Source organism: Gracilinanus agilis, chromosome 1 (assembly GCF_016433145.1).
Source record: "Gracilinanus agilis isolate LMUSP501 chromosome 1, AgileGrace, whole genome shotgun sequence".
In the NCBI taxonomy this organism is placed as follows: Eukaryota; Metazoa; Chordata; class Mammalia; order Didelphimorphia; family Didelphidae; genus Gracilinanus; species Gracilinanus agilis.
In genome coordinates this window covers 121,879,225-121,898,337 of record NC_058130.1, presented here as the reverse complement: position 1 = coordinate 121,898,337, position 19,113 = coordinate 121,879,225, and the positions used below count along the sequence as shown (strand labels likewise).

Genomic DNA, 19,113 nt, shown 5'->3' with positions numbered 1-19,113 from the left:
ACTCTAGAGTGCTGATTAAACAGAAATGCCACCATCACATTTTCTCTAGAGGCTATAAAAATAATTCTATTTCCAATTTCAACTAGCACATACTTTTAAAGTAGCAATCAATGCAGTATTATTTTAAAACAGCATTAACGAGAGAAGCCTAAGACTACCTCTGCAGTTTGGAATGAAAGTTTCTGATACCCTTGAAGTCAAACCAATTGGGAAGAAAATGCTTTCTTTGTTGCTCTGTTATAACAAACGATCTGTGAAGGAAAATCTTGTATCATAGATCCCACAAGTGGGACATCCTGAAAAGAATCTAGGATGAAAGTTAGAATGAGAAAACCTGGTTTGCATCCCATCTATTAACTTTTCTAGTGGTGTAACCTTTGGTAAATCACTTAGCCTTTGTAGGCTTCATTTCCTCAACTGTAAAAAAGATTACAGCTATTTCCACAAACTCCTGCTCTACATGGCGGTTGTGAGGTAAGCTTTTAACAAATCATAAAGCACTAGAAAAATAATGAGAGGAACTAGAAATGGGACTTCATTATTGTAGAGAAGTCCCAGGGGAGGAAACTCCATCTAAAGCAGGTAAAAACCTTCTCAGTAACTTATCATCTTAAAGAATTCTTTAGAGAAGCGACAGGTTATATGACTTGCTCAGAATCCCACAGCCACTTAGTATGTGTCTGTGGCAAGACTTGAACCAAGGTCTTCCCTGGTTAATTTTGCAATCAACTGTGTCTGATTCTTTGTGACTCCATGGACCATAGCAGATCAGGTCCTTTTATCATCCACTGTCTCTTGAAATCTGTCCAAATTCATGTTCATTATTTTCTGCTTAATAGGTTAGATTTCAACTACACAGTTCTGCCTTATAGAAATATGAGTGACTTATTAGAAACAGAATTCGTTGCATTATTTTCCTCTGTAATTTTTATTTGTTTTTTTAGTATATGATTTTAATGTATATGATGCATATATAGTGCATATAATATATAATGCAATGCTAATAATGTATATAATCATATATAATGATTATGACATGACTATTTTAATCCTGCACAAAGTCAAGTATTCTGAAAACATAGATTTTTCAAAATTATACGTATTTATATATATATATGTATATATATCTTTGTTTTGATACTTTTGTTTCCTCTATGTTTTGGTGGGATGGGGAAAAGTCATAGGAACACATTCATTAGTGAAAATGATCTTTAGACGTTATATAATTGAGCAGTCTCGTTTTACAAAAAAAGAAAAAGAGACTTGGAAATTCACCCAAGGTCAGAAAAGTAATAGGTGGTAAAGCTAAAATTCAGGATTGTTTGATGCTGAATCTAGCATGCTTTGTACTCCACAAAACCACTTCTGTCAAGGAAGATTATCAAGGGAGATTCTTAGCTTATATTTACGGGATGTAAATTAAGGTCACCAATAAATTTGGGGTAAAAAATAAGAGTGAAACAGATCAGGCCTTGTGTTGAGTCTCAGCAGGATTAATCATACTTCTTAAAAACAGTAAGAAGCTCTGAAACTATAAATAGTATTCTATTCTGCAAATTATGATAGTAGGACTCTTTGCTTAAATTATATTTGAGTACAATTTTTATTAAAATGAAAGGAAGTCAAAAATCTCCTACTCCAGGCCAGTATTATGTGGTTATAAATGCCTTAATTAATTCTGCCATTCATTTATATATTTTATAAACTTACTCCCAAAAGAAATGTGTTGAATACTTTAAAAGATCTCTTATTTCATCTTTGTGAGTACTTCCTGCCTGAATTGCAGCAAATCAGTGTCCCACAGCTCTATTTTTGTCTTCATAAGTTATAGCATGATAAAAATATAAAGTATTACCTGTTGGTCAGTTCTCTGTTTAGTTTCTCTGGGCTAGCATATGCCAGGTGGGTAGATAGGTTGGTCCTGGCTGAACTTCTATGATACTGACAGAGCCTTTGAGAAACCTAAGTCATTTTAAATCAGAATAGAGCATCAAAGCATAGATTGGAAAACTGAATGGAATTCATATTCTTAAATGCCTGGTAAAGCTCATTATTTATTCTGAGTGAATTACTATTTCAAAAGATTCCTGTTGCTCTTCCAATCAAAGAGGTAGGACAGTGGAGCTGTGGGAACAGAAATGCAGAAGTTAACTCCAAAAGCTGTAATAGTACAAGTCTTTCTTTTCTCGCTTTCTCAGCAGCTGTTTAAAGATAGCACAGGGATCTCAAGTCCTTAAGGCTGTGTTCTTCACTTGGCCATTATATAATATATATTGGTACTTGGCACACAGTACATCAAAGGGTTGGGAGATAATGAATCTTACATGCCTGAGTCATCATTTGCAATTCCTTTTGCAGAATATCCCCAACTTTCTGTTTGGCTTTGTAGCTGGCCCTCCAATCTGGGTTCCTCAATTACCTCTAGCCTTTGGAATCATTATATGTGTACTCACAATTCAAATGCTTGTGATGAGAAAAAATGAGTTTTGATGTGTAAATATGTTGACCTAAAGATAATGTCATTTTCAATTGAATGCCCAATTTAAAAAAATAACACAAAACAACTCCCTGGAAAAAAGGTCCTTCAATCAATGAGAGATCCTGAAGGAATTGTAGCACTTCAGAGTATCATCAACTGTTTTGATGCTCCTTCAAAATGAAATACAGTTGAGGTGGATTAGGTAGAGCATTTGAGAAAAAGAAAACCAGGTATTTAGTCTTGACTGTATCACTTATTCCCTTGACATTGCTGATCAAAAGACTGTGGCATAAAATTATTTCTGTGATTACAGCTAAAGAAAACTTGAAAATGCAAAGAAGACATCATTTGAAGTACAGCCTCTAAGGTTGTATTCTATTCTACCAGTTCAAATGATGCTTTATGATCAACAAACAATAAACTTACTCAATCAAAGCTCTTCAGCTAATTTTTAATTTTAATATAAATTTCTTAAAGCCCACCATTTAAAGAGTAACATGATATATAGTAGAGATACAAAGAACAAAACAAAATTAAATGGTCCCTGATCTTGAGAAGATTTAATTTAATGATGTCCAAAGAAACTCTGATATATTAAATGCATTGAAAAGCCTAGTTACAGTGGCCTAATGAGAGGATTATTCTTTGACTACAATGATCAGAACCATATTATCTCAAGGGCTGAATGAAACTAAACCCAAGGCAGGAGGTTTCCCCAATGCAACAGGGAAACTACTGAAAGTTCTTAAAACATGCTGTGTTTGTGTTTGAAATGGATACCTAAAGCTCTTAAGTGGATAATTTGGCATCCTTGGGGAAGAGATGTGGGGTTTTTCAGATTTTTTTTTTACTAATTAATTCAGAAAAAAATCTATCAATTTTCTACTCATTTTGCTTGAATAGACACAGCTTGAATATTTGCTATTGTCAGATTTAGTACCAGTTTTGTCCTCTACTATGTGCAAAATTCTATGAGACTATAAATACAGCTAAGAGAGCTTAGAAAGAGAAAACCACTGCAAATTGTATGGATTGGATAAAATTTAGGTGTCTTGCACTGATTGGTAAAATTATCCTACAAAAATATTTAGAAACCATAGCAAATCCAACTCTCAAACATGGGACAATTTACTTCCTTCTAAATGGTAGTTTTAGGCTCATCTGTTAAACTGAGAACTCTCTGAGACAAAGGGATCTAAGAATCCAAGTAAATTTTTTATCATCATATTCCCTCTCTGCTTCCTTTTTCCAAGTCAGAGCAATTAAAAATGAAAGAGAATTATGCAATTCACAACTGATCTTTGCCAATGCAGTTTTGATTATTTCATAAACAGCCTCTCTCTAAAGTCTTCTACTGTGTATTTCCAATGATTCATGGTGTGAGACTTTCGCTGTTTCATTTGGGAATGTACTACCATCTGATAAACTTTGCCAGCAGTCACTTTCCTTCTATTTCAGCCAAAATTTTGTTTAATCTAATTAGTCCTACATCTTTACACAACATCCCCCAAAAACTAGCATTTACTCATACTCTTCACAAATACTCAAAAACTAGTGCTTCATACTAGTTGCCAAGACATACTTATAACATTTGATTCTTCCAATCTCTCCTTTATGAGTCAGAAATCACAACCATTATAGAGTAGTCATTTTTCTTCTAATTTTTTGAATCTTGAAACATCATTATATTTAAAAATTTTAAACTATACTTGTTTCTTTAAATATGCCTTTTTACATATGGAAATACTCCTATAAATTGCTATTATAAACTCATTAATATTTGTATTAATTATTTTTTAATTCACCTCATGATAGGTTTTCAACATTTGCATCATGCAACTTTCTGCAGAGGAATTCACATTAAGGATATCCATCAGAGAAATGACAGATCCAAAAAAATGGTGGACTAATCGTGTAATGAGAGAGGGGAACTCTTAACTAGAAGAAAGATACCGTCTTTTTTTGGATAATATCTATACTGAACTCATTTTTCACAATAGTTATTTCTTCCATGATATCTTTCTCTATGGTGTGATTCCCTATGGAACCTATAATGAAATAGAACAACTAAACATAGACTATGTTTTCAAGTGTTTAGTCATATTAGAGTGAAGTCTGAAGTAAGAATAATCAAGTGCAATTGGTTTAAATTTAATAATCATAATATAAAAATTATGAATGAATGAAACAGGTAGTATTCCCATATCCTATAAATATTCTATTTACTAAACATCTGTATATTTGATATAAATGCCATAGTAACATATTAACACTAATATGTTATTATTAATGAAATAATTGATCTGATAATAATAAAAAAGACTAAGATATATTTAAAATGTTAATATAGTAAAATACATTGATATATATGCAGGCAATATACACAGCTGGTAACATACAATTTATTTATCTGTAATATAGACATGTGTGAATATAGGTATTGTATGTGAATATAGATATGTGTGTTTATAGAGGTATGAGTGTGTATATAGATTATATAAATGTATATATTATTTCATTGCAGGGAACTTTCAGTAAGGAACCTGCCTCAACCAAAGTAGATAGGCAATAGTCCTGCATTTTAAAGCTACAGAGTATTGCCTGTGGTGCCAAGTTGCATGGGGCACCAAGCCTGGCAAAGGAGAGAGTCAGGATATATCAGAGGCAAAACTGGAACTCAGGGCTCTCTAAATCCTTGGCCAACTCTCTATGATGTTTCTCAGATATAAAGAGGAAGTCAGGTGGCTTGCATTTTAATTCTGGCTCTAAGATTAACTAGCATAAGTGGATAAGTTACAAATTTCTCTGAGCCTCAGATTTCTCATTGGAAGAAACTACCAAGATAATACTTACATTAGCTACTTCACAGGGCTTGTTGTGAGGAAAATGCTTTGTGAATCTTAAAGACATAAAAATGTGAGCTGATAGCAGCAGCAGCAGCATTGTTATTAATAACCATCTGTGCTGTGTACTGATCCTTTTGTCTTCTTATCCTCAGAAACTAGCAAAGAGCCTGGCACACTATAGGCACTTACTAAGTAGCATATTGAATTGAAATTCTACCAGTTAGATAAATTATATTACAACTAAGTTAGCAGGTTTTACTGAAATAATTTTCAACAAGGTGCTAAAGACTCCCATGTTGGTCCCCAGATAAAGAATGACCCTCCAAAAATCTGAATACAATTTCTCAGACCCAATATTTCTAGACTTCTTTATGCTGAAAGATCTACAAATCTCCTTTCTAAACTTCAAGGTACTATTCTGTATCTGAATAATAGGTGAATTTAGAGTCTCTGACATTACAAATTTAACTGTGAAATTTGAAGTCCTGAAGACAACAGCTTCTTGTTTGTTTTTCTTCCTGATCTGGGGATCAGGGACTTCAATATTCACTTAGATTTTCAAACAGCTTGCTTTACACAGAAGCCCATCTTTACAACCTTCACTGAAAAAGTTCTACCTTCTTTAACAGGATAGCACTTATTTACTAAATAGCAACAATCTTCAGCGCGCCATATGCTAGTCCCTTCTGCAACAATAAATACTCTAAATTTCTCCTTGCCTCTCCTCATCTTGCTTCCTCGTTTGGTGTCTCACTTCTCTATTTCTTGCTCCTCTGTCTTTTATTCTCATTAGTCCCCTCAAAATGTCTTCTCCTTTTTACTTCACCCAGGTAAAGTAGCCACATCCCCTCCACTAGGCTTCTGAGATAATCTCTTTGTCTCTAATTTAGTTACTTAGATCCCTCCATTCTATCTCTGCAATGTCTCTCATGGCTGCCCACTCTCTACTCATAGGAACGCAGTCCCACTTCAGGTCCTTATCTCATCTAATAAGGATTATTATACTAATCTCTTAACTGATCTTTCAGTGTTCAGACTTTCCCTTCCATTCCATCTTTCCCACAGTTTTTGAAATAATCTAAGACACAAGGTTAGAAAAAGTCTCAGTGCTTACCCCAGAGTCTCTCAGATAAAATGTAAATTTCCTATATAAATACTGAAAGCAAACCCAAATGTCTTTTCCCAACTTTTTTAGCATGAGTTCACTTTACTCTTCTTCATTAATTCTGTATACTAATCAATCTGAACCATTACTAACACTTTGCTGAACTATCGCATATCCATCTGTCAATAATCCTTCATTATATGCTTACTACATGCAAGCTCTGAGTTAAGTCCTGAAGATACAAGGAAAGGCAAAAACAGTATATGCTACAAAGGAGCTCACATCTGAATGGAAGAGATAACATGCAAAAAAGTGTACCTACAAGCTATCTACAGCAGAAATAGAAAGGGATCTCAAAAGCAAGGCACCAGTAGTGAGCATGTCAAATTCAAGGTGTCCAAAACAGAATCTTTCTTCCTCACCCCAAGCTTTTCATCAATGGTGCCACTACACTTCCAGTTACCTAGGCTTGAAACATCAATAATCATTCTTTTTTTCCTATTACATTTTTTATTTTTAAACTTTTTCCATTATTCCATGATTTATGTTATCTCCTTCCCCTAATTCCTCCCCACTCCTGGAGCTGACAAACAATTCCACTGGGTTATACATACATACACATATATATTTTTTTCATTCAAACCCATTTCCATATTATTCATTTTTGTAAGAAAGTAATCCTTTAAAACCAAAATCCCAAATCACATATTCATATAAGCAAGTGATAAATCATATGTATCCTTCTGGATTTCTACTCCCACAGTTCTTTCTCTTGATGTGGAAAGCATTCTTTCTCATAAGTCCCTCAGAATTGTCCTGGATAATTGCATTGCTATTAGTAGCAAAGTCAGTCACCTTTGATGGTCCCACAATGTTACTGTTTCTGTGTATGATGATCTCCTGGTTCTGCTTATTCAACTCTGCATCAGAACAATGATCATTCTTGATTACTTATACTCAACTACATATCCAAACTGTCCTCAAGTCTCATTTAAACCTTTACAATAAATCTTATTTTGTTTCACCTCTACATTCACAATGCTGCCATCTTGACACTTGACCTAAACAATCACCACAAACCTGAGCTATTTCCAATAGTCCTCTCCTTTGGTCTTTCTGTCTCAAATCTCTCCACAAGTTAATCCACCTTCCCATTTTCCACAAATAACATCCTCTTATGCAATGGACTGCAGTGGCTCCCTGTTACTTCAGGAAAAAAAAACTATAAAATTCTCTGTTTGCCATTTAAAGCCCATCACAACCTGGCCCCTTCTTACTCTTCCAGTCTTTTTTTTCTCTGTCCTTCTTCCCTATCCTCACCTTTTTGAACTCAATCCAGCTACATTGGCCTGTTTGCTGTTTCTTTTACATTATACTTAATCTACTGATCTTGAAATGCTTTCCCTTCTCCCTTTCAATTGCTTAATTTCTTTGAGATTCAGGTCAGATCATACCTTTTGCAAGAGTTATGTTCACATTGCTTTCTCTTCCAAAATTGTACTTCATTATATATATATATCCAAAATTATCTTAAAAGCACATTAATAATTAACATATTGTCTTTCTCATTGCAATGTGAGCTCCTTGAGAAAAGCAAACTTGCTTTTTCATTTATTTGTACCCTTAGCATTTAGCAAAGTGCCTGCCATACAGTAAATACATAATCATTACTTACTGACTAATTGAATTACCTCCATGCATTCACATTCCCTCATTCGTGGAAGTTGCTCCCTCTTCAACTCTACCTTCTAACACATTTCTTCTTCCAAGGCACAGCTTTGATGTCATTTCCTCCAGGAAATTTCTGAAAATACCTTTCAAATTTTACTTATATGTGTATATGCCTCAATTTTACTTATATGCATGTGTGCCCTATAATGCAACACGAGGATTTTAATCCTCAAGCATTTGGATTTTGCTTTTGTACTCTCAACATCTAGGATTATGCATTCAGCAGGTGCTTAATATTTTAATTGAAAATGACTGGAGTAATCAATGACTCATTTTAAAGGCCCTATCACTTAAGGTAGCCCTAGAAATAGGCTTAGCCCTGAACCACCTCCAGATGTCACAGGCTAAAACAGAACTCAGTACTCACAGTTTTATTAATATCCATTCTAAATGGTAAAGAAGTGTGTTGTTTGACTTCACTTTTTCTAATTAATATGCTCCTAATAAAAATATTAGCAGTGGGAAAATGAACTGATGTTTCTTTTCAAATAACACCACTAGAATGAGATCTAGCAAAGATAAAGTCTTTTACAAGATGGTAAAAATTAGGTGATAGAGGTTAGATAGGTTCAAGGAAACACTAAGGGCATTTCTGTGAAAGAAAGAGAGCTAAGCACAAAGAAAAGGGCAAGGGAGAAACAGAGGGAGAGAGATTCTTAAACTACACCATCTCAAACAAATGCATCCTCATTTAACCATGGTAAAACTGATGTGGGCTTTATTCAAGCACCATGTGCAGGTTAGCTATGTATCATGGTGGTTTAACTGGATAATAAATTCATGAATTAGTCAGTTGTCTATATATTTTCTTTGTGTTTGTCCACTTCAGAAAATCAGAGAATACTGAAGCTGTAGGAGACCTTGAGGATCTTCTAGTCCAATTATCTCATTTTTATAGGAGGAAACTGAGGTCTAATGAAAAGAAGTGAATTAGTCAAGGTCATTGAACCAAAAAGTAGCTCAATTCAGAATCGAATTCAAGTTTTCAGGATCATTTGTCTTAGATCTTCCATTCGTAGAGGGCAATGTCTTTTAGATGATTTTCAAGATCTGCATAAGTTCTTGATGATGATGATAGGAACACAATGTGCTACATAAGCAATAATCCTGAAGATGATGATAAAAGTCAAATTGCCCTAGGGGTCCTCAAAAGACCATCTTTTCCAGTCCATTGTCACAAAGGCAGGTCATGCTAACAGTTATCCACCATGAGACCAAATGAGGAAAGTGACAAGAATTCTTTGAAAGGAAATAGAAACACATTCTATTTTTTAAAAGGAGGAAGAATTAGTACTATGATTATTTACTTTAAAGAAAAGGCAGCCATGTTGAATTTTCATCATTTTTCTATCTCACCTTATCTAGTCAGCTTAAATCTGGGAAAAATAAGTGAAAGATGATTTAGATTAAAACATCTTTTCAGGAACCTCAAATGGTTACTCAATAATAGAGCAGGCTTAGTAAGGGAAGTTGTTCAAGATTTTTAATCTGTGTATTTAAATTAGGGAAGACAACTATTATTCAGGAAATATTTTTATCCTATCTAGATAGAAAAGGCTGAACTAGATTGTCTATTAAGGTTTCTATCAGTTCAGTGAATGTATTCTCTGAACTTCATCTTCTATTTACATCACTGTTTTAAAAATATTATTGTAGCAAAATTGAGTAACATAATTCTAATGTTATAATAATCATGAAGCTACCATTATAGAATGATTTAAAGTTTACAAAAGGCTTTACATATATCATCTCATTTCATCCTTAAATTATACATAATGATATTGGTAAAGGATCTGTTTAATGAGATAGATTTAGGATTTGTTTAAGAGAGGAGGAAATTGAGGATCAAAGAGACTGTTTGCAAAGGGACAGCTAAGTATACAGGTAGTAATTTTATAGGTGGGATTTGAAGCCAGGTTTTCCCAATTCTATACAATAGCTACTTCTCTCATACTCTACTGAAATGGTTTGGAATGGGAAGATTAGGGCAAAAATTTAATATGATATAATCCACTTCCAAAAATAATCCAGATCATCTCAATAAATACAGATGGGTGCTGAAGGCTAATGTTTATGGTTTTGATAACCAGAACACTTGGAATTTAATGTTTCCAAGTAGAATTTTATTTAACTACATAGCACGACAATGCCACGCAAGAGAAATTCTGCCAACTAACTAGTCAATGAAAACATTCTAAGCTTAGCCGAGGTTAATTTTTTCCAAGTGTTAAATATGTATTATGAGAAATAATAATCCTTATGTAGTAATGTTGATTTTCAGCCTTTTTCAGTTATGTCTGACTCCTCATGACCCCATTTGACGTTTTCATGGCAAATATACTGGAGTGGTTTGCCATGTCCTTCACCAGCTCACTTTACAGATGAACAATTGGAGCAAACAGGGTTAAGGGACTTGCTCAGGGTAACAGCTAATAAGTGTCTACAGTCAAATTTGAACTCGAAAAGATGTCTTCCTGACTCTAAGCCCAGTATTCTATCTGCAAAGCCACCTAGCTTTTCTTATAGTAGGACAGATTAGTAATACCTAAATGAAGTCTAACAAAGAGATAACTGAAAAGAGGATTTAGGTGACTAGATGTTCACCTCATTTACTTTACTTAATTTAATTTAATCTAGAATTTTTTATTATCCATTCATCAACACATAAAATACAATTTGACTCTTAAAGTCACAATAAACTATGGAAATTAGAAGCAGTCTGGACTTATATGATTACTAGAAATCTTTTTTGCTTCAGGAGTTTTGTCTTCTTTGCTCCTGACTTCTGGTCTTCCAGTCTACCTTTCATTTCACAGAGATACAGAGGAATCTTAAATGGATACGGCTAAATAGGTTTGTCCCATTTCTATCTGAGGAAGAGGTGTTTTTGTATGTATGTGCTGTGATGTTTTTCACCCAACTGAAGTCATGAGTACTTAGTGTGTTTCAATGTCAGATATAACAATGGTAATATAAAATTACTGTCACAATACTACATGACAATTTTTACAAAAAATCGCTATAAAATTTCCTACTCAAACTGTAAATTGCATCTGAAAACTTTTCTTCAAGAATAAAACTAAAGTGAAAAATGCATTTGTCAGAAGACATTGAGCTTCACCCATATTTCTAAACTAATTACTAATTTCCCATTTGTCACTAATGTTGAGATATAATACTCCAACTCAAACCTGGATAACATGAAGTCTAGACTATTATGACAGAGGCACATGATGTAATTTGGAAAACAAAATATGAAATATTGAAAAAAGAATTATTTCTTTTAATACTAAATATTTGCAAGTTTCCTACTCAGCAGGGTTACAATTTTGGGCCAATTTACCGTCAGCTTCTTGAGGTCAAATTTTAGTGTCACAGACTTACCAAAAGGTAATGGGCCCATTAAGTTTATGTTATTTGAAATCACTAAAGTGATTGCACAAAGAGTCAAGGACATTCTGTCTAATGTCTCTTTTTGGAAACAGGACTGTATATCTAGATAGCGATTTATATTTTTTACAGATTTATGTCTCCAAAATGATCAGATGCAGTCAAGTTAATGGCATATTACATGTCAATAGATATCTCCTTCTCTGAGACTTCCAATTTTCTGCTAGAGCCAGGAGGATAAAATAATAAACATATTGTCAAACTGAGGTCTTGAAGGAAATGATTCCCTTAGGATTGAGACTCTATTGATATGTGATAGAATTTGTGGACACAAAGGAGGGAAAGAAGAGAAAAAACATAATATGAAATTTAGTACAGGATTTAATTTTTGTGTGTATGTGTGTGTCTGAGACAGAGGGAGAGGGAGGGAGAGAGTGAGAGAGAGAGAGACAGACAGACAGAGACAGAGAGAGACAGAGACAGAGACAGAGAGAGAAGAGAAAGAAGCAGACAAAGACAGTCCATTTTGGAAGTCTGGTGCTTTTGATGGACCTCCTCTAAGAATAAAATTTTTAGTGGATTAAAAATACTTAGGATTACAAAAGAAATCAATTATACTGAGTGGAGTTCATCAAAACTAAGTTAAGTTGATGAACTACAGATTAAGCTTAGAGGTTGTTAGGAAGGTTTGCTAATCAATCATAGGCGTTTGTGTCTTGTCCATCCTCACACACCAGCCCCATTCCTCAAATAAGGATACTCAGTGGCTTGTCACTTTCATGGTAGACTGGGCCATGTAAATATTGGCAGGAAGAGGTAAGCCTCAGAAAGAAACCAAAGTAGTCAAAAGTGACTCCAAAAATAGTAACTAGGTGGAGGGTGGGTAGAGGCAAACAGTTGGTAACCTGGAGGGAGGGAAAAGAGGCAATCACATAGCAGTGGAATTTGAAGTGTCCCCACACCACAAGGAATGTAATAATTGACTTCCAAGAACAGCCCATAAACACTTTGGGTATTTTTCCATCTCTTTAAGTTTAGTGCCTAACCACACAAAGAGGTCAAAGATAATAAATGTGTAACATTCTTGATGAAGAAGAAAGAAGAAAAAGAAAAACAAAAGGTAGCAATCTATACTCAACTGTACAGAAAGAAGTATGTGAGGGATACAAATTCGTTGTTTTTATTTTGTATTCTTAAAAGCAATAGGGTGGTTACTCTGCTAGGGATCAATTAATTCAGAATGGGACCAAAACACCAGCAGCTGGATGAGAGGATCACAGAAAAAGATAAAACATTTTTGTTATTACAGACAGTGGGATGTCGCTAATTTAAAGACTTAAAAGCGAAGGGTCTTTCATTCTGCTTTACCTCATAATAAAGGAAGCTCAAGGGAATAAGGCATTAATAAGCATTGCTTTTAAAAAAATTAATATTCTTCCTAAAGAAGGAAGCTCTAAATAAACCTATTCCTACTAGTTAGAGAAACCAATACATTTTTTCTTTCAGGTGCGAATATTGCCAAAGGGAATCTTACTAAATTGCTATATTAAGCACAGCAAATTACCTATTTAAGAATAATTAAGTGTTTTGAAAACACACCCGTGAGCTCAAATAATAATTTGGGAAAGGCATTTTTAACAAGACATGAATGTTCCTTAAGTAAATTGGTCTGTTCTTGAAGATGGACATTTTAAATGGCATAAGCCTTTAAAAAAAAGAAAATGTTTTCTAATTCTCACTCTTTTCCCTTCCCTGATCTAGGTAATTTGATGACAATAAAGGTTCAAAATATATTGGAGATGATTAATGTGAATCCTAATGATTAATGTGAATTCACTCTGCAGAACCAACACTAGACTCACTCATACTGGAAGAAATGCATACCTTCTTTTATTATGCTAAGAATTTTTTATTGATTAGTCATATCCCCTGGAGAAAATTGTAGATTCATAAAATCATGGAGCTGGAGCTGGAAGACACTTTAGAGATCAACCCTCTCATTTTACAGATAAGAAAACTGAAGCTTGTGGAGATTAAGTGATTTGCCTAAGATTATACAGATAGAAACGGAGTCAGGATTTGAACCCATGTCTTCTAAATCTAAATCCAATGCTCCTTCCTTTGTACCATGCTTCTTTTTGCATGTTAATAAATTATATAAAACAAACAAATTAGAGGACTCTAGTAAAGCATAATGAATTAATTAAAATTTTTGTTTATCCCATGTGTCAAATCATAGAATTCTGCAGTCTTGGAAGCAGAAGGGACCTTATACAGAAAGAAGTACATAAATAAATGCCACATATAACAAAATTAGCCCATAATGTAGGGTTAATCCTATGGATCTATGTCTATATAGTAAAAAGGATAAATTGCATATAAACAGTACAATATACCATATACTGACTATTCTTTCCAGTTCAGGGAAGAATTAGGTAAAAAAAAGATATTTTAGTGATTGCATTACTAGGATTATATGTGATAAGCATACATGAGGAATATACATATATAATCCTAGTGTATACATATCACATATATATGCACACATATGTAGGTCAATAAATAGATAGACAGGTAGACAGATGGATAGTTAGATAGATGGATAGACTGATGGATGGATGGAGGGAGAGATGGATGGATGGATAGATAGATAGATTGATAGAGAGATAGATGTGTGTATTTATGTGTGTAAGTATATGAGTGAAAAAGAAACAATTCCTGTTTCATCTTCCCAACCCTCAATTTCATTAATAAAATTGCATTGATGGAAGAGAGAGGAGCCAAATGGGTTGCATCTAAATGTGAAAGTCACTAAATTCCTAAAATTAGAAACACCAACACCAACACTTTGGCATAACCAAAATGTACTACTAACAAGACACTTTTGTGACTTCCTTGGAAGTGCTGTACTATACCATAAATGAAAGGAAATGACAAAAGAGAAGCTGTTCTGCTGAGAGAGTTGATTTCAAAGTTTTTTTTAACTATAGTCTTGAAAGGAGATGTTGTATCAGCATTAAAGTCAGCCTGTTCTTTCCTCCAGAGTCAGGAAGTCAGGCTGAAGAGTGCTTATACATAGGAATATAAGTATGTCAGTATGCCTGCATGTCTGGCTGTATGCAGAGCTACAGAGGTAAAAGAACTCCATCGCTATTGAAAATTAACATGCATTAGACCAAGACCTGAAGAACCCACAGTAAATGTCTAGATGCTTTCTGACAATGGAGTTGCTTCCAATGGACAGATTATCTTGCTTTGCCAAAAGACAAACATTAAACCAACTTTACTTTTCACTCTACCCGAAACATAGTCTAGTGGAAATAACATACTGTACTCTGGAAAGAATATGCCAAATTCTAAAAATGTTATTTTTTTCATTAGCTACATTTAGATTTCAACTTTAAAAGCAACTATGATATAAACTATGTTTTGAGAGAACAAGAATGCCCCATGTTTGGGTCTTTTCCCAGTTAATTATTTGCTGGCTAAAGTGTTAAACCGTCCTTGGCTTCACCTTAGACACAACTCTCCCAGCTGGTCATTAACAGCCTGGAGAACAGCCGACAAGTTATTAACCCTTGGTATGCTACCAACAGATATGTTTTATATATGTACTCTCTCATTCACTCTCCGGAAAGATCATATGGAAAAACAGCCATTTACTTAAACCTGGAAATGGGCTCTGGTTGTGGGGGCTTTTTGTCAGAATGCATTTAATATATAAGAACTAATATGACATAGAGACCTTAACTAGAAACCTCATTAATGTGATCTGACTTAATCTCACTGAAATAGTCAGTTGGGGGTAGGGGGAGAGAAACTAATGACTGCAGATGTTTTTCCTCTTAACAGCAACAAGGGACTCCCAAAGTGAAAGGCTGGCAGTCAAGGGAATGGAACCACTAGCAAGAAACCAGCCCTGTCAACAAGTACAAGCAAGTGAAATTTGCTCTTTTCTGTGCTATCTCTTCCAAAAGGCCACAGGACAGCTGGGAAAAGAAACACGTGTAAACAAGGTAGACCTAATGATTTCCTAATTAAAAAGAAGATATTATCTTCTCATTAATTGGCAAGCTAATTGACCAAAACCCTATAGTTTCATAAAATGAGTGCAGTAATCAGAGCCTTGGTGTCTGTATGCCACCAGGTTTTACACACACATCCCATCTCTCTCTCTCTCTCTCTCTCTCTCTCTCTCTCTCTCTCTCTCTCTCTGTCTCTGTCTCTCTCTCTCTCTCTTTTTTTCTCTCTCTCTCTCATACACACACAGATTTCACTGAGCCACAAAGTTGTCAGTTCCGCTTGATCTGTTTGGACACTGTAGTCCACGACAGCTGTCGGAAATAATACATTAGAACAGCTGCTGTGACAGCTACTAGGGGCTTGGAAGTTTAATTGGACTCAACATGATATTGTGCATTTTTCCAAACTTAGAAATAATCCAAAAAGAAAAAAAAAACTAACACACACACACACAAAGTTTCTAATGGGTCTGAATGATGGGCTGCTCCTTAGAATCACTGAATGCTTAACCTCCCTTTGGGGGATATCATTCCGCTCATATTGTCTTTATCCACAGTCTGGTAAGAAGTAAATAAAACACAGTAGGATCAGTTCAATGCATAAGAAAGGGGGCATTAAGAGGGGGGAAATGGCAAGGAAGTCACGTAAATAATCCCTTTCAAATACTGGCAGAGAGCCAAGGAGGATCCCACAGTGTCTCAAAATTTACTCCAAAGGAAACTTATTGAGAGACCTGGATCCTAGTGCCAAGTGAAAACAAAACCAGTCATTATAGTCACAACTTGCCTATAGAATGAAAGAATGGCACTTACTCTCGGCCTCAGTGTAGAGGACGAAGTACAGGAGTACCACCACTGGCCTGGCTACGTGAATCATTCTGCAGCTTGGCACCAGCAAGCTTTGGCAGCCTCGTTCTCACGGGCCCAGAAGCCACTGCGAGTCTGTCCGGTCTGAAATTTCAGCTGACGGGCTTTCAGAGCCTGCAAAGGAATAGAAAGAGAAAAGAGGGAGAAAAAAGGGAGGAAAAAAAAAAGAGAAAGGGTTAGATTTCTGCCTTTTTTTTTTTAACTTTTCCATCCCAATCACAATGAGATACACAAAGCATTGTGAAAACATGATAAATTGTAACCACACTCCATCCGCATTAGGAAGGAAATCCTTGGGTCTACTTTATTCATGAGTGGCTAAATGTCAGCGCCAAAGACCAACTTGTCCCATTTTCAGGCCAACTTGAAGTCAACCTCCTCAGATTTCATTTTCCCCTGCTCAATGCCACCTTTGGGGCAATAAACCGTGAGAATGAACTGTCACTTTTAATGAAACATTACTTGAATACATCAGTAGAATGAAACACACCAATGCTATAAGAAGGATTCAAGAGAAGTTCCACCGTGCAGAATAAAAGTCTATTATTGACAACATAATGGAAGCTACTTTCTTGGCACTAGGTGAAATGACAGGGCTAATTCAACTTCTCAGGCTAAATGGTAGAAGGTTGAATTTTTTTTAAACTGCTACATTTGGCTTTCTCCCTGCAGACACATCAACATTTAAGTCTAGTTTGGCTTCCATAAGTCAAAATAATAGTTAGCATGACCTTTCTAAATGAACTTCTTCACGTGAACGCTGCCTCTACTGATGCAAAAGGCAAGCTCTCTATCCCTTGTTTCAGCGAATTGCTGGGGACACAAAAAGACATTCACCAGCTGGCTAACCCTTAAAAAATATCTAGCTGAACTTAGTGGGGCTGGTCTACAGACAATAGGCAAATATTCCTGGACTGGGATTTCATGGTTCAACATTTCATATTGTATTATGAAAAGCTTTTTACCATCATAGTTCAAGGTTTTCTGTTTTTGTTTTTGGAAAGAGTCAATTAAAAATCGAAAACATCCCTATGCCACAATGAAGATCTTAGGAATGCATGATTTAAAGGGATCTTTAGATTTTAAGGTTACTAAGTAAAATCTTTGGATTTTTATACTTTCCTTATAAGTATTATCATTAATTCATATATTGAAAGAGAATACAAGAGACTGTGCTACCTGGGTTGGAAAAAAGAAAGATGGATTGGCTAAATGGAAAGAGCAACTCATTGTCAGTAAACCTGGATTCAAATTCTACTCCTAACTACATCACCATTGTAACACTGGAAAAATCAAGCTTGCTTTGCTCTAGGGAGGATTCCTCTTTTGTAAAATGAAGGAATTGGACTTGATGGCCACTAAAGTTGCTTCCTGATCTAGAACTATGATTCTATGATTTTACAACATTGTACCTGTGTACAAGGAACACATAATTGAATGGGTAAGGTGAGAAACATAAAAATTAAAAGAATACAAAACAATGTAACAAGTACTAAAAGGCAAAGTATGAATAAAATGCTAAAAGAGCTTTTGGAAGGATGGAGGCCGTCTATCTACTTCAATCTCTTCATTTTGCAGATGGGGTAACTGAGGCAGAGGGGTGGGGTAACTTGTCCCAGAAAGTGAAATTCAAGATTAAATTTTGAGGTCGCTGGTTCCAAAACATGGATTCCTTTCACATCCTCATTTTATCTTTGTTTGTAAGAATAATAACTTTTGACTTGAACCAGGCAATTCTAGAGATATTGGGACTGGGTTTGTAGGAAGACTCTAAACATGGGAGGAAGAACAGCTAGATGGCCCAGTAGACACAACACTGGGCTGGAAATCAGGAAGACTCATCTTCTTGAGCTCAAATCCAGCCTCAGATGTTTACTAGCTGTGTGACCCTGGGCAAATCACTTAACCCTGTTTGCCTCAGTTTACTCACCCACAAAATGAGCTGGAAAAGGAAATGACACACTACTTAGTATCTTTGCTGAGAAAATCTCAAATGGTATTAGAAAGAACAGGACTTAACTGAAAAAACGACTGAATAGCAACAGCAGCTACACAGGGCAAAAATGTTATCAGCCAATATTATACAAGTTGATTTTGCACACAGAGTTTGTGCAGGGTAATGTTTGTTTCTAGGGCAAGACCAGCAACTAGGGGCATAGGACAAGGCACCTAAGATTCATGCTAAGTAGACTGGATTTTTATTCAGCTGTCAATCAGGAGACTCTGAAGGATATTGAACAGGACTGAAACAGAACCAGAACTATCATGGAGAAAATGATTAACCTCACAAGTTTCTAAATGATAGAATAAAGATTTCCAAAACTATTGTTAGGGAGACCAATACTAAAGGCAAGAAGAGCCTGAAGTTTAGCAAGAATAGAAATTATTACAGAACCAGGAGTTCTAGAGTAAATTCTTGTGCCCAGAATGACTAGTTTTAAATTTGATTTGATTTCTTCCAATTTCCTCACTCCACGAAGAATTTAGGAATGGCCATGATTTACCAGAAAGTTTGAAATTAGAAATTTGACACCTCTAATCTTGTCAGATCAGAACATACAAAACATAAAAGTAATTTGCAGAAAGAATGTTCCCAAATAGGCCAAGTCACTGAAATAACTTCAGTCTTAAAAATAACTGCAAGACAAACACTATACTTGAGCTTTTCAAACA

General features: G+C 35.1%; 1 protein-coding gene across 1 annotated transcript in view; it reads right to left on the bottom strand.

Annotated features, from left to right (window-relative positions):
- Positions 1-19,113, bottom strand: part of PTPRD (protein tyrosine phosphatase receptor type D) — a 610,060-nt gene that overhangs the window by 452,018 nt on the left and 138,929 nt on the right. The window contains exon 2 of the mRNA XM_044656609.1: positions 16,387-16,554. Coding sequence (XP_044512544.1) covers positions 16,387-16,450 — 64 coding nt within the window. The 5' untranslated portion in view covers positions 16,451-16,554. The remainder of the gene's footprint in view (positions 1-16,386; positions 16,555-19,113) is intronic.